At 43.3% G+C, this 16388-nt stretch overlaps 1 protein-coding gene across 1 annotated transcript in view; it reads right to left on the bottom strand.

The window, feature by feature from the left end:
• Nucleotides 1–15370, bottom strand: part of AFF1 (AF4/FMR2 family member 1) — a 75737-nt gene extending 60367 nt beyond the window's left edge. Inside the window, exon 1 of the mRNA XM_027652786.1 lies at nt 15261–15370. Coding sequence (XP_027508587.1) covers nt 15261–15277 — 17 coding nt within the window. The 5' untranslated portion in view covers nt 15278–15370. The remainder of the gene's footprint in view (nt 1–15260) is intronic.
• Between the last annotated feature and the right edge of the window lie 1018 nt (nt 15371–16388).

Genomic DNA, 16388 nt, shown 5'->3' with positions numbered 1-16388 from the left:
AAGAAGAATTTTAACAAGATATATAATTAGTAAAAGAAAAACTGAAATGTTTAATGAGCAGCTGCTTTGTGAGTCTGCATTTTAAACATCTTCTCACACAATACTTCTCTCATAGTTGAATTTCCTGTACATCCAGCCACGTGAACATGTCACTGGTTTTCTGCAGGAGCCTGCTATCAGCTGACCTTGTCCATGCTCTGCCAAGCAGCTCCTAAGTCCATCAGTCACATTGCATGTCATCCACAGGTGCCACAACATACATCTATTGCCACATTCTCCTTTCACACGCAGCTCAACTTAGCACCATTTCTCCACCAAGAGCCTCTGCACACTCCCTTCACTGTGTCACACAGGTGGAGCACCAGTTTCAGCATTACCTCCTCTTGCTTTGCATGATACACACTAATACATGCACATACATCACAACTCTGCTTTTGTCAATCCTCTTCTTGAGGCAACAAAAACATCCACACAACTGTAAGGCATGTAAGCCAGTTTCCTTAAACCCTTCCGAAAACCCTGATTTCACCCAGCTTGTTCTAAATGCTGTCAGACAGCTTACAAGGCTGGCAGTGAGATTGCTGCAGAGCCCAGGAGCCTTTCACCTCAGATTTCCTGCATGGTTGGAAGGGTCCTCCTTTCTGCCCTCTGTGACCATCCCAGCTGTTGGCCAGCATACAGTCCTGAAGCCCTACAGCTCAACACAAGTACAGCCCAGTGTAAAAAAGAATGTAACATCAGCCTTCAAATTTGCTGCTTTCATGACTGCAAACCTGAAGCTGTTCAAATAATAAACTACACATGAAATGCTATCAGTGATTTAATTTGCTGTGAAGCATAACAAAAGCAAAAGCTACAATTATGAGGATTTGAAACTCTGTCAGAAATACGGGTAAGTGCAATTCTGCCTTCTGAATCTTTAATCCCCTGCAACCTATTAAGCATGTAAACAAATCTGTACATTTTCTTGTGAAACATATTCTATGTGCAAATCCTTCCCAAACAATCCTTCCCGAATCAGTCAACATGCTATGAAAAGGCCAGTACCATAACTAAACTCTGATTAAGAAAAATTAAAGAATATTAAAGAGCTGAATTCTTTCCTACTTTCATAGGAATTAGCAGCAAACCCATCACACACGAATTAAAAGGTTTCCTACTTGAGTTTTCCACTTACATAACAGCATGTACTGAGTAACAGGTTGGACAAGTCTTATCTGCATAGCAAGGACTACGTAGAAACATAACAAGATTAGCAATGTTTGTTGAAAAGATCTGTTTATATGGTGAAAAGCCTATTTAAAAGTCTTTCCTGCAGCCTCTGCCAGACTATAATTATTCTAGAAGTGTTTCCTATTTTTTTTCATCCATACCCAGAAGCACCTGCTAATTTTCCTATGGTTTGTATCTGTTGTTCAATTTTATTAAGAGGTGCACATGCTCTGTAGCCTAGTGTCTCTATATGCTGGAGTTTCAGACTGCATACGAATCATCAGCCTGAACAAAGCATCTCATTGTCATTTGAAAGAACTTGGCAAGTGTTCAATCTAAGCAAGAGCAATAATCCATGACAGGGTGCATTAGGCAGGTACTGATGCATGCCTAATGCACATTGCAAAGCATATGCCCCTCCAAAATACACTCTGAAATATCTTATCTCTTATTTTTCCTGCTTTTTAAGAATATTTACACAAGCTGTTACTTTTAGCAACTAGGAAAAGCTTCTCCTTTAAGAAAATAATAATAAAATGGCCACAAATACTTTCCCTCTTCCATTCTGTACACATTCATCCAACACCTTTCTGATTTTCAAGTTAAAACAAAACAAAACAAAAAATTTTCCCTGCATCATCTGAACCTCCATTTGAAAAGCCCCTAATCTTCCCCTTGGTTTTGGAAGCTGCCATGACAAACAGCACACTGATCAGCTTCACCATCGTTAGCCACACTTGTGTGCAGGCAGTGGGAACATCCCACCGGCTCAGACCAAAAGCAACAGCCAGCTTCAGTTCCCACGGGACAGCAGCATGGGCTTGGCAGTGCCAAGACCCACTGCAAACACTGGAAATCTCTCTGACCTGCTTAGTCTGCATGTGTGTGCACCAGAATGTGAGTCCAACAGGCATGTGGCATGTCCCAAACACGGAAAGAAAGGCCTGAGCGACAGAGGGGCTTCTGCAGGCAGGCGAGGTCAGGCGTCCTTGTACTTAGGCAGCACAGGGAAACCACACATCAAATCATGGGAAAGAGGAGTGCTGGTGGGAACCAGCAAGGCCACTTCCAAACCACTCGCCTTGCCTCCCTGAGCAGCATATGCTCCTGGAGAACATGTTCCCTGATAGCCATGCTCTGTGTCTGGAGAGAACTCAGCTGTACACCAAATCAACAGCTCAATACTGAATTAATATTTTTTTTTTTACCTGGCACTGCCTAACCCGGGTGAGATATCCAAAGGATGGACACAGCTTCTTTAGGGACTAATGTGTCTTGAAAGGCTTGCAGCAGTACCAAAAATTGATAATGTCAGTGTGCCTCTGAGCACATATTTGCTGCTGAAAAACGCGAGGGATTTTTTGCAAACCACATAACACAGCAAAACCTATGATTTTTACAGGGAGGCAGAGGGACAATGCATTTTCTAGCTGAAGTAGCAAACTACTACATGCCAGGAGTTATCTGCCAATAATTGGGCAATGTGCTGATAAATACTTTTTCTGGGTTGCCTAAGGACACTGCATGCATGAGTATCTCACCACTATTAATTAATCGCTCTTTGTGCGTTTATCCTGGTAGAATTTACATGTTGCACACAGTGAATACCCTGAATGAGGCAATTTCTACCTCCAAAAGCACTTACTATTGTCAGTTTATTTGCCCTGCTTAGCCTGATGCTCAGATTGGCAATAAATCATCATTTTTAGCAGCTGAAGTGTTTAGTGTCTTTCATTCAATATTTTTTCCTGCCCACTGTTCCCCCTGTAAGTACAGTAATCATGTGCTGAATAGTCATTTGCAGCACTGCAATTAAGAGATTATTCCATTAGGCTCTGTATTTCTATCCGGTTTTATGTTTCCATTAAAAGCACTTTGTTAAACAATTGAGCAAACAATGTAATGCAACAGCAGGAGCCTGTCAGGCAGAGCCCCGGTGAAGCAGCCCAGGAAGAGCAGGCAGTGCTCACAGGTCAATAGAGAGATCCTCCTCTTAGGCAGGGTCCTCAAACATGGGAGAGGACAGGCAGCATGCTTGCAGATGGGCCAATGTGGGTAAGCAATGGAAGAGTTGATTGCCTGCCAAGACACTGGGTGAAACTGGAGAAAAGTCACTGGCCAGACACCTATGTGGGGCTGAGTTCCTCTGTAAACACAGCATCATTTCTCATGCCTCTAAGAGCAGAGTAAGAAATATCAAGGAAATTTTACATCTATAAAAAGTGGCCACTTCTTCAAGGAGCAATCAAAGTACTTGTTAATTATGTTGTAGCTCTTATTTCATTGTCTTCTAGGCTCTGTATAGTTTTATTTACAGTTTAAACCATCTAGGGGATTGAATCTTTCCAAGACACTTCTCAACCAGTTCTCCTTTTCTCTCTCAAAGGAAGTCACATCTGCCCAAACAACAGTGGTGGTTTTATGCCAAGCTTGTGGACAAGGCTAGAAAATCACAGCAAAGTGCTGCAGGAATACACATGAAGAGTTTCACCAGGCATATGGAGCATTTTGTCCACTCAGTGGTGACTCGGGACACCTTCCAGGGAATACATTGCCTTCTCTGATAACACCCTTGCAGCCTCTGCCCTTATGAGTATTTTCATCGTTAACAACCAATAGCCTCTGAGTTCCTGTCCTCAGTGGCAACAGACAGTTTTGGAGGAGAATGAATCAGCACTGCCTCTCCCTGGGGTTCCTCATCCCCTGCCCTCCCACGCATGTTCCCAACAGAACTCATTCATTGCCTTAGGATGAGGCAGGAGGTCTGCACTTTGTTCACCAAGGGACCGACCAGATGCCCACGAGTAACCATTGCATCAAGCTTCTGAAGAATGTTTTAAATTTTTTACATGTAGGCTGCTGGATTTTCCCTCACCCCCTGACTGCGTGCCTAGAGCTACATCCAGTGCCAAGGATGGTAAGGCTCTTGAACAACCTGCTTCCAACCAGACAACTTCCTGCATCGTCATGGGGATGCAGTGACTCTGGATTGTTTCATCTCCCTGTAGTCTCTTGCTGGCCCAAAGATTCATTAATGAAGCATCCACAAACATGATGAATAACACCTCCAACACCTCACATAACCCAAGGAACATCTAGCCAAGTCATCTGTAGAAAGCTAGATTTCTCAAGAAAATGCAAGCTTACCACAGCAACTTAGAACAACTCTTCCTTTTTTAAACCACAGGATAACTAAATCTCAGCACACATTTTGTAATACACTCTACATCTTTTCCATCTTACTCAATTGCTTAGTTGGCACAGTTACTGAACATGCAATCACAGAGGAGTAGAATTCTGCATAGCAAACTTGTTATGCATAAGTATTTCTGGAAGCCGCTTGAAAAATGGCAGTAAGGAAGGAACAGAGCCTCACTATTTCTGCATTTTTTTCTATTCCACCTGAAACTTCCCCTTTATTCATTCTCAGAACAACTCTTAGAATCCTTCCCGACTAGCATATTGTGCCTTAACTCCACATTTTTTCACTTAAGACAGGCCTGCTGTGATACTTGTAGCAACACACACAACAGAGAAAGAACAAAGGAAATGGTAAAGTCAATATCCCTGCCTCCTCCACATGTTCTTTTCTGTCACACACACACCTAGCAGTCATTCCTCAGTTTCAAACTGTGAACCAGGAACCCATTTTGAGCACGTGCTTATACACGTGCAAAAACCATTCTCTGTGTAAAATCTCCAGGTCGAGAATTCATTTTGAGCACAAGCTCAAGCACAGCTCTTTACCAGGAACACCTTCTTGAATTGGACTTGAAAGGTTAAAGCCAAAGGGAACTAGAAAACCAGATACTGGTCTAAATTCCTCTTTTCACCAAAGTAGCACATCGCCTTAAAATACACCGTTTAAGTCTCTCAAAAGATGTGGAGGGAATAGAGCAGCTGGAATCCAGTGTACATGCTGAAGGCTACAATTTGGTCCCAAATGAGGACGATGTAGAAAAATCGAGAGTAACCCATGAAATTTGGAGCAGCAGCTGTTACAACACCTTGCACGTACACCCTGCTGAGCCCTGGCACGATTCTCAACGCTGCCTCAGCTTTCAGCACACCCTTGGCCAGCCGAACTCACACAAACCATTTTAACCCTCCTCTGGTTTCCTACTTTTCATTGAGACTTCGCTGTGTGTAAGAAGGATCCAAGACCTCTACCTAGTCAGTGCTTGCACTTCACTTGTACTGGATCTTACTTGCTCTTACCCAAGCGAAAGAGAGGAGGAATGGGTGAAAGAATAGTTCAAGGACCTTCGAAGAAAACTGCATGGCTTAATTAAAGACCTTTTAAATGCATCTTATTAACTCCAGCAACTGCTACTGGTTTTTCCTCCCCCTCTCTAGGGGAAAGAAAGAAATATTGAACAAGCAAAACCAAATCATTATTCACTTGGCAGATTACTGTACACAAACAGTCTTTAAAGTTGTTACACACAAGTAAACATAGCTTATATCAATATCATCTGTGCTTTTCCGTCATTAGGCTGCAAGGGAGGAGGATGGCCCATTTTCAAGGAAGCAATTTTTACAAAAGGAAACCATTAACTTGATATTAAATCAATGCACAAAGGAACAGGGAAGTAAAGAAGAAATTCCCCAGAAGATGGGGATTGGACACAGAAAGAAGAGTTTTCTTCACAATACCTTCTTTTATACTGCATTTCTATCAGACTTTTTTTTTTTGGGGGGGGGAGGGGACCGTGCAAGGGGAGAGAATATTTTTAAATACAATTTTGTGTTTCTGCTATAGCTGAAAATAGGACCTTTTCTCCTACTCCCTACTGTTTTGACTAGCATAAATGATTATTGCCAAATCAGAAGGCTATAGGAATAAGCACTCTTAAGGGAGCTGAGTGGAAACAGTACTGAATGCAGAACCGTTGTCTGAAACACCATATGCTCTATACATGTCTCTTTATAACTAAGTACAGCACAGATACTAAAGTCAGTTCTAAGTAAGAACTGAAACAACTGTATTTGGCCACAAAACGACACAAGGTTCAGCCCAAAGGACAGAGTGTCAACTAAATGTTCATTAGATTTTAAAACCTAACCCAGATCACATCTGGCTTTATAGGCATTACAGGATAGGAGGGTTGTGTGTGTGTAGTTTTCTTTTCCTTTGATTTGGGGTGGTTTGGTTGGATTTTTTTAGTAAGCACAGTTTCTCAATTTCCATGATAAATTCTCTCACAAGTTGTTCAAACAGCAAAACAACATCAAGACACACCAAAAGAGTTGCCAAAACACAGCCCAAGAAGGTTTTGATTGCAATTACCAGTTTATATTATAATTACAAATGGCTTTCATTAATTTAAGAATTACAGAAAGAATGTTCTGGCTGTGAAATGCAGTGCACCAAAGGCACAGGAAAAAGGGATGTGCAATGAGGGAAACTTATATTCTTGTAGGTCAGTTCACTCAGTTTACTTAACTAACTTAGAAAGAAAACACCCTTTCCAAATCATTAGGAACCAGACTGATTCACATGTTTAAGTAATGGAAGAAGCAGTTTGGGAGCCAAGTTCTAACGTTATCAATTTTTGCAGACTGACAGTTTCATCCATCCTCTTTAATCCACTGTGGTCCTGCTCATGTAGAGCTGCACTGTCTATGCACCACAGCACCAAGCAACAGCACTACTCATTATGCTCAGTGACATGTTAAGGTAGGTGCAGAAATGCCAGTTTGGATCTATCTCATCAGGCTCACTTGGAACCAAGGCTGAAGTCATGCCATTTAACCACCAGGAGTTTGGAGTTGTTTTTAGAAGGAGGAGGGAACAACAACAAAAAGTTAAGGCCATCTTCAGAGGGAAATTCTAGACTTCGCTGAAGTAAAGCTGTTGATGTTTTTTTCCTTCTCTTTTCGCAGGGTAAACTCTTCATTTTTGTTACAAATAAATAGAGAAGTGCAGGGGAAAGCTTTGTGGTACTTAATTCACTAAATGATCAAGTCTTTTTTCAAAGGTGAAACACTGAGTTACTGAATTTTTCCAAGTTAGCCAATTTAGGAAGTTATTTTGGTCTATTGGTTTTAATGCCTCATCGTACAAGTCAACCGCTTTTCCTGTAGGAGGCAATGGTAAAAGTACCCCATGTTTCTGAATAATACACCTCATTATTATGGTGTTTCTAAAAGCAGATTAGACTTTCTCAAAGAATAGAACACAATTTTACCTATTTTTCTGTCTCTTCCAAATCTGGGTGATTACACAGAATTTTCTTAGGCTCTAGACCAGCAGTTTTTTTACCCCTGTAGTGCTTTACACAGAACCAGGCATTTCCTCTTAGGAGGGTCACAAACCCAGCTAAGCAAAGAAAGACTATTATTAGGTTGCTGAAGCCGGTCAATGTAAAATGGATATGGGTTTACAAACAGATAAGGATTGTCAATGGTGTTCCAAAACTCAGCAAAGTGATCACATTCCCTTTAAACATTAAGGCAGTCATTCATCTTGTTTCCAAAGTGGAAGTTACAGAGTATCACATGTTAAATAAAAAACCCAAAATCAAACCCAAAACTTTAAACATATTTAAACACTTCTGAGATACAGAGCATCTAAACAGGTTAAAAACAATGAGCTTTCAAAAATGAATGTACATAAAACATGCTCACAGACACAGGGGAAAAAAAACCCATCTAAACTTCACATGCTTCTGAATTGAGGTTCTTAAAGCTTTGAAAATAAGTATTTTTGAAGGGAGAAGCACTGCTTCAAGTATTGCCGTAAGTTTCCTATCAGTCTGAACAAGACAGGACCATGGGGAAAACATCCAAGTTCCCTCTCCAGACTGGGATGTACCTCAAATCTGGGTATGCATTGGACAAGACTGTCCTTTAGCACAGACTGAGCATTAACTGCATGCCAAGCTGTGACTGAAGAGTTTTCAAATGGGCTTAGCTTTCCAGTAGCAAATACTAAAGAGAGGCACAAGCCAGAAAATGGCAAACAGATCAACCAAAACCAGGTAAAATTGAGGAGAGACTTTCAAGTTGAACTACAGGAAACATCATGGTCCCCCTGAATGGAGATGGGTTTTTATTTTCACCAATTAAAAGTTAACTGCTGGACAAAGCAGATTTAGCTGCTCCAAGGGAGCTGCAGGGTCTGGACAAAGAAGGGAGACACAGTGGTCCAGAAAAGCTCTTTGGTCAAACACAGCTTATAGCCATCATCCCATATCCATCCTCCCAGAAGCCTTATTCACCACTATCATGGAGTTAGCTTTAGCTAACACAGTTATCTCACCTCTGCAGTATATTTGCTACCTTTTAGCTATGCCAGCAGAACTTTTCACAGTAAAACAGGCCTGCAGTGACAGACAGACAGACATGGCAGCTTCCAGGTAATGGGAACTCTAAGGGAGTCTTTGAAAAATCCAAGCAAACCTCCCAGCTCTGCAGCACAGAGGGATAGCCCATGCAATCCTTCTGTTAGCACACGTTATTTTAGCAAAGCTATGAAGAAATAGGTCCCTAGACTGACAGCTTGTTCTCAGCTGAACCACAGCTTACTGACATCATAAAAACAACTTTGCCTAGAACAGCTTGTTCTGCTGAGGGCTGTGGGGACAGGGAAAAGAGAAGCATGTCACCAAAGCACTCCTAAAATGCCAGCATATTCCCTGTCTTCAGATTAGGATGATTTTTCCAAAATAGCCTATGGGGGGAGAGGATTATTGAGAAATAGCTGCATATCAGTTATGAGGGAGAGTTTCTGAGTTGTGCTTGCAAAGATGAATTATCTCAGTAATATCTTTTTAAGCAAAACCTTACAAACTGCAGAAGAATAAAAATACTACAAGCAATTTCTTACCACGTGCTTTAAAGATGTAAATATCCCTTTACTACTCTACATTTTAATAATTCCTTTCAATTTCAGATGTTAGCAGATACCCACATTTCAAACTGCAATGCCCATAACTCAGCTTGGGGAAGAGGCACGTGCACTAAATGCTCTCTTACATACTTCACATACACATACCAGCTGTTAAACACTACTGTGCCATGAAGGAGCTGATCATACCTTGCTGAATACATCATTTGGTGCTTATAGATTACACAGTACATGGCATTCTAAGCAAAGATACACAGAATAAAAATACTACCATATGCTCGAGAGTTTCCTCTTTTGTTTCTTTTTAAAAAGGGCTACTGCTTAGGTTCTGGTGAATTGGGGGTAGGGGAGTTTCTTGTTGTTTTGTTATTTTTGATGAGTTTTTGTGGTTCCTTTTTGTTGCCACCCCCCCCCCCCCCCCTTTTTTTTTTTACAAGTATAAAAATGAAACCCACAGTTCTTGAAATCCTGAAAACGACTTTTACTGTTGTCTCTGAGGTTAAACATTAACAATTTGCTTGTTGAACTTCCTCTAAAAATTAAAGCAGGGACATTATTTTCGCTTAACCTGACAGTAGCATTGTAAAAACAACAGCAAAGGCAATTTTAGGTCATTAGTACAATAAACATTCAGTACAACTGAAAATGACAATTCTATGGACTAAACAATATCCAAACCTAATCCAGAAGACAAACATCTTCATGAAGCGTGAAGCAAGCTGCCTAATCAAACGTCCCCAGACACCTCAGCTTGACAATGCTGAAGTATTAACAGGAGCAGAGTACCTTCTCAAATTCAGTTTTGTGCCCACACACCTGCTTTTTCTTCCCATCTGCCACCTCTCCCTCCTCATAAGGCAGCAAAAGAAATGTGCTTTTAATAAGCCATGCAGTTAAATAAGGGGATCAACAATTTCTGCACCTCAGCAGCATACAAGAGAGCTGGCAGCTGGCTCTGCACACAGTAGCCATCCCAGTCGAGAGGGAAGACAAGCAGGAAGGATTCTACCTCTCACCACTTTCCAACACAAAATCCAGCTGCTTGATTCTGTACTGATGTAGAATTCAAATTCTCTTCCCTGAGTTGCCTGTGAACAAGCAACTCTGAAAAATCTGCTCTTAGCACATGTAGGAGCTCTTGTCTGTTCCCCATAAAAGCATTCTGCTGGAGAGATACAGCTCTATCTTAATCCACCTATGGTAACATTGGAGTGATACCTGCCCCAGCCAGTGCTACATGTGTCTTCTTAATTTTTATCACAGACACAGATGAACTGCAGCAGCCAAATTTGAAAAACGTACCACAGGGGGGAAAAAAAAAAAAATCGCCATGCTGTGTTCAAGACTGAACAAGATAAGTACTTTCCTTACTTTTTTTTTTTTTTTTGGAGGCCCAGGCAACTCTTTTGTCATGGTGCTCACAAGCCAGATAAGCAAATGAAAGCAAATTAGCCTCTAAGCTCTTGACCACCCTGTGCCAGAGCCCGGGCCTTAGGAAGACAACCTGCACTCGGTGGGAAACTCTTCCTCACTTCACTGCCCTCTGCCTCATGCAGAAAGACATCTTTGTAGCATGCCTACGTACTTTAGGAAGACACCTTTTCTATTATATTTTAAAGCCATTTAAAAGCTTCATGTTGTCACTCACTATGACTACACTCAGCAGAAAAGTGCCGAGGAGAATTTATGCAGTTCATTAAACGCTTGTTTCCTGCTACTGATGCTGCATCTTGCAGTTTTACTAGCAAATGATTTTCTCATAAAAAGCAGTGAGAAAATGCCTCTCTCTATAACACAGATTCAGACATAGGAAAATTATGTGACCTAAGGAAACATTCCCTTGTCCTGGCATACTTGAGCTGTATACAACTGTATTTCAAAGTTTCCAATGGCCTATTACAAATTGGAACTCTCACTGCGAAAAAAAACAAAACCAACCAAACAAAGCACCGGCAAACCTGCCTGAAAAATCCACTGCTCTGTGAGCATCTCTTTCTTCTGTATGGGAGAGTTTCAGCTGTAGGCCTGCCCAAAGCAACAGACTCCAGGCTCAGAAAGTCCAGGCAATAAGGAACTGCGAACTGAAAATCCCCAGAAACCCACAAAACATGCCATGGATCATCTGGGCATCTGGTTCTGGAGAAAACAGAGTTGTATTTCTACAGCAGGGCTAGTAGCAACATACAAGCAAAACCAACAGGGATGTTTTAGCTTTCAACAGACAGGTAAACTCCAATGAGACATTGTTTCAGCCCTTCTTGACCTACATCAGCTGACCAGAATGCAGCATCACCAATACAGGCAAATGCCAGTATCAACTCGACCCACGAAACAAACCAGTTATGAAATGTGTCTTTAGACCTGGCCAGGAAAGCTGTGAAATGACATAGAACAAACTTAAGCTGCATTATTCAACATAGCTTCTCCTAAGGGAAAAAAGCCTCAGTGTTATTATTCCCTTCAGAATTCACCATGACTTAAATGTAGATAAAGCCATGTTTTATTTCTGCACAGCACTACCTTTTTCTACAAAAATGAGTGGTACTGTCTCGTTTCAAGGCTCTGCTGGGTTTAGCTGGTACAACTTGGCTCTAGGGGGTGGAAATAGAGGGCTTCCCAGGCTGCTGTCCATCATTACCTTTACCTGCAGGGTTGACTCAGGAGAAAGAGGAAGGTGAGCCCAGCAGGGATGACAGCACAACACTCAGATTTCACGTTGCTCTGACTGTGTTACTGTATTCACCCATGTACAAAGATTAGGAAACTGCACTGGTTCTGCACACCAGCAATGATACCAATCATTGCTGATTAGGCTGAAAGGCAGGTTATATGACAACTAGAAATTCTTAGCATCCAAAATGATAAACTATTTTGTTTATGCACCAGCTGTAAATAAATGTATCCTACTGGGCCTACAGATCTTTTTAAATTATCCTAACCAGCCTGAGAAAAGTAGCCTACACCTTAAAAAAACCTAGCTATTCATCTGAAGATGCTCAGCTTGCAATTGCTGCAGTAGAGCTGATATTTCGACGAGGAAGGGAGCAGAAAAGAGATGGGCTCCACCATTCCATTAAGGAGCTGTGTCTTCACTCCTCCCTAATCCCTTGTAGTAAGAGCAGGTGCCAGCCTGTCTCACACCCCTCCTAGGGATCCTGCCCTACCTCAGAGCAGCCCAACGGCATGTGATGAGTATCACACCACACTCAACAAGAAAGTAAACTTGTTCTCATTCAGATCAATTCTGCTTCTGCTCATACGTTCCTGAATATACTATAAAAACCTGACACAAGCCCTGTTGCCTGGGGACACTACAGGCATCAGATCATCTGTGCATTCCAGAAGAGAGAGCATAGAAAGCTACAGCTGCAAACCTACGGCTCAGTGAGCAACTTAAAAAAAAAAAAATAACAACTTACATTATACACAAAACAACACTACCTGGAGGATAGTTTCTCCACCTACTAGTTCCAGACGTAAGCTTATTTACAGCAGCTATTGGTAGAAGCTGATCATTCTCAAACAGCTGAAACCAAACCATACCCAATCCACCATATAATCATTTCTTAAGATTACTATTTTTAAAAATGTTATGGCACCCAGTAGCACATCAGCTTCTCAGTCATCACTATTACAGTTTTTAAATGCTAAAGAGCAGCAACAGGCATATTTAATCACCTTGTTTTCCTTACCCTTCCACCTTTCAAAACAGTGAAACCCAAATACTGAGCTGCTCAGCATCACAGCACTGAAGCTGAAGAAAGGATGCTGGATTTTCTTGTTTCCAAACAAGTATCCTCCCCCACGACCCATCACTTTCACCAGCTGAAACATACAGCATGTGAGAAACAGCGCACACGAGCAGATGGAGGAGTGCCCGAAGGCCTCCTACAGAGCGATACACAAAACCCTACGGTGCTCGGTATCACACCACCTCATCAGTAATTTACTGAGTTTGCAAAAAGCTCAGTAAATTTTTTTCTGTTTGGTGAGGGTTTTTTGTTTGGTTTGTTTTTTTTTTTCCAAAGAGGAAATGAACACAAAAAAGCTCACAGCATTTGTCAGCTACCTTGCAGAGTAAACCCCTGACATGTTTCAGCAAATGAATTCTGGAGACATGTTGCCTCTCAGTCTACACAGTATAGCTCTAATTGTTTATTATGAATATGAATTAATCCTTTACTGTTGAATAAAAGCTTCTACTTATTCACAAAGCACAATTTTTTTTAAATGAGATGGATACCCCTGTGGACCTGTGCCACTGAAACAGAAATACCACAAGCATCGGGTTTTCTGGCAAATGCTGCCTCTTTCCTACAGACTCGTTTCTGCTGCTCATACTCACTCCTACTCTCTTTAAATGACTGAAAATGAGCAATAATCCTTTTTACTCTAACACTGATTTTCAAGGATACAGAGTAATCTCCTTACTCACTATGCTGAAACACTCTGATGCAGTTTTACAGCTTGAGCACCTCACAGCATCCTGACAAACACGAAAGCCAATGCATATGACGCATAAGAAGGAAGGGTACAGAAGGGCTGGTGCACATCTTGACCCCATGCCCATCTCAAATGGTAGGTGTGGGGCACAGTCCTTTAACCTGCCCTGCAGTACTTGGCCCCATGGACCCAACCCTTGGCCTGTTTTTCTCACTTCAGTTTGAACCACTCAACATACATAACTTTATTCTCTGCACCATTCACTTTACAGGCGGATGTGGCTCACTGGTCCCACTGCCAGCTCTGCCCTTTCTCAGCCAGTTGGCTGAAGCTGGGGGCTACTGCTGGGACCTGGCTCCCTCATGCACTCCTACCACCCAGGAAAATGACTGTGCAACCTCTGAGACATCAAGAGTGTCCCTGGCCTTGGAGCAAATCCAAGCTCCAGGGCCAGGCAGCATCACTAGGATTTATGCTGTGTCCTCTCTTAGCATGCAGGCCTATTACAGCAATGCTGATAATGCAGGCCAGTAAATCATGTGGATAAGCGATCACACAAAAGAAAAAAAAATATGTTAAAAACTGAGCCTTTACCTTTTTGTCAAGTACTCTTTATGTCAAGTATTGCCAGCCTCCCCACATGCAGGGAGAGCAGGCAATCAAAGCTGGACAAGAGCTCAGCTGTTAAACAAGCAATCAGTCTTCCCCTCCTTCCTCCCCAGACCTCAGGGCTCTGTCCTTCTCCAGTATGTAATTTAAAGCCAGCTCTTGGCTTCCAACCTGCAGAAAAGCACCACTGTGAAAATACATTGTGAGCGCCAAACTTCTGTGTAGGATATGCCACCATTTTAACTCTTTTTTTTTTTTTTTCCTCCTGCCTGCAGGAAAGGGGAGCAAGGTGGCTGTTTGGTATGGGACTAAAGAGCAAAATGGAATTTCTCTCTGTGGCATTTCTGAAATGCCCATTAAAGGATCCTAAACGCAAAAAGGCATTTAACAGGTACTTTAAATAGCACTGCTCCATCAAGTACTACAACTTAAGAAAAGCTGCCTCCTCCATGCTGAGTGTGAAATTTACTGTAGATAGGACACTCCCCCCACTTTCCCCCGCCCCCGAGAGTAGGCAAGATGTTGCTTCTTTATAACCACAGATGAAAAGTATTTAACCAAGACTGGTATTTTAGCTTGAATGTTTCTCCCTGACGGCAACTACATAACTCTTTTTTACACTCCCCTCTGTCACCATTTTCTGCTCTCCCACCTACCCGGCAGATTTGCACACCAGCAGACACAACCTGCTTCCATCGCACCCAGCCAGCTCTCCAGCCCAACCCGACAGAAACCATCTATCGCCTATTAAAACACTGCTGTGAGCAATGACAGAAACCTGTTCGCGCTAGGCTGGTTACAGGGGAAAACAAACAAACAAACAGCAGACTAGTCCACAGCGCAGAAGAAAATCAGTTTCAGAAGAAAATCAGTTCCAAAGAGCTTTTAACTTGTTGGACTAGGAGACATTTGACGGGGAGCGATTAAGACTTTTGTTTTCCCTGCTGAAATAAAGTTTACACCGAGAGGAGGGAGCGGGCACTTCGGTGAACAAAATATACAGACAAAAATCTACTTCAGAGACGCGGGGTAAAAAACCTACAGCGAGTTGTGCCCGAGCCAGGGCATCACTAACACCGCCGGGCTACGAGCAGCCCCTCAATGAGATGCACCGAGCGCGGCCGAAGTTATTTCAATGCCGTACCTCGACTGAGCAGCCATCGCGGGGTTATCCTGCCAAGCGTCCTCTATCCATGAGCTCTCCCCGCAGCCGCCCGGGCTCTACCCCGCTGCCCGAGCCCCCCGTTCCATGTGCCGGCCGCCTCCCCGGCGCTGCGCGGTGCCCCCGCGCCGCGGCTCCCCCCGCCCGGGCGGCCGGCGCAGGGCTGGCGCTCGCTCATTTTGATCGACATCCGGGCGCACGGCCCACCCCCGGCCACGGGGAGGGCGGAAGGGGGACCCCGCCCGGCCCAGTGGGCCCGCCCGGGGCCGGCCCGCAGCCGGCGGGGGCGGGAGGGGCCGGGGGGGCAGCGGGGCCGCGTCTCCGCTCGGTGCCCCCGCACTGCCCGGGGCGGCGGGTCCGGCGGCAGCGCGGCCTCCGGGGCCGCCCCGCGCCCGCCTCCCCCCGCCCGGGAGAGCGCTCGTGGTACGGCCCGGCAGGGCCGGGAGAGAGGGGCAGGGATGGCCGTGCCCTGCCCGGGACCGCGCCAGGGGCGCTGCCTGGTGGGAACGGGGGGAAAGGGGACAGGGAGAGCGGGAGGGGTGGATGCTGCTCCGCGTACCGGCTCCCTACCCTCTGCCACAGCCCATGGGCTCTGGAGGGTAATGGTGTTTGTTTTTTGGTTTTGGTTGTGTTTGGTTTTTTTTTTTTGGTGGGATTTGGTGATGGGGGTTTTTTTTGTTTGGGTTTGTTTTTCGGTTTTGGGGGATTTTTGGGGAGTTTTTTTGTTTTGGTTTGGGTTGGATTTTTTTTGTTATGCTTTGGGTTTTTTTGTAGGGTTTTTTTGTTTGTTTGGTTGGTTGGTTGGTTTCTTTTTGTTTGGGTTTTTTTCTTGTTGTTTATTGTTTGGTTGATTTTTTTTGGGGGGGTGTTTTTTGGTTTTTTTGTTTGTTTGTTTCTTTGGGGATTTTTTCGTTGGTCTTTTTTGGGGAGGGTTGTGTTTTTAGGGAGGGGTGTTTGTTGTTTGTTGGGGGTTTTTGTTTTGTTTTTCTTGAGGGTTTTTTTGTTTGTTTTGTTTTTATTGTTATTGGGGTGGTTAGATTTTTTTTTTATTATTGTTCGTTTGGGAGGTATTTGTTTCTTCTTTTAGATAAGCAAAAGAAAACGGCTTGG

This window comes from Corapipo altera, unplaced genomic scaffold, assembly GCF_003945725.1.
Source record: "Corapipo altera isolate COAL_440 unplaced genomic scaffold, ASM394572v1 69, whole genome shotgun sequence".
NCBI classification, from domain to species: domain Eukaryota; kingdom Metazoa; phylum Chordata; class Aves; order Passeriformes; family Pipridae; genus Corapipo; species Corapipo altera.
This window is presented reverse-complemented; position numbering and strand designations above follow the sequence as displayed.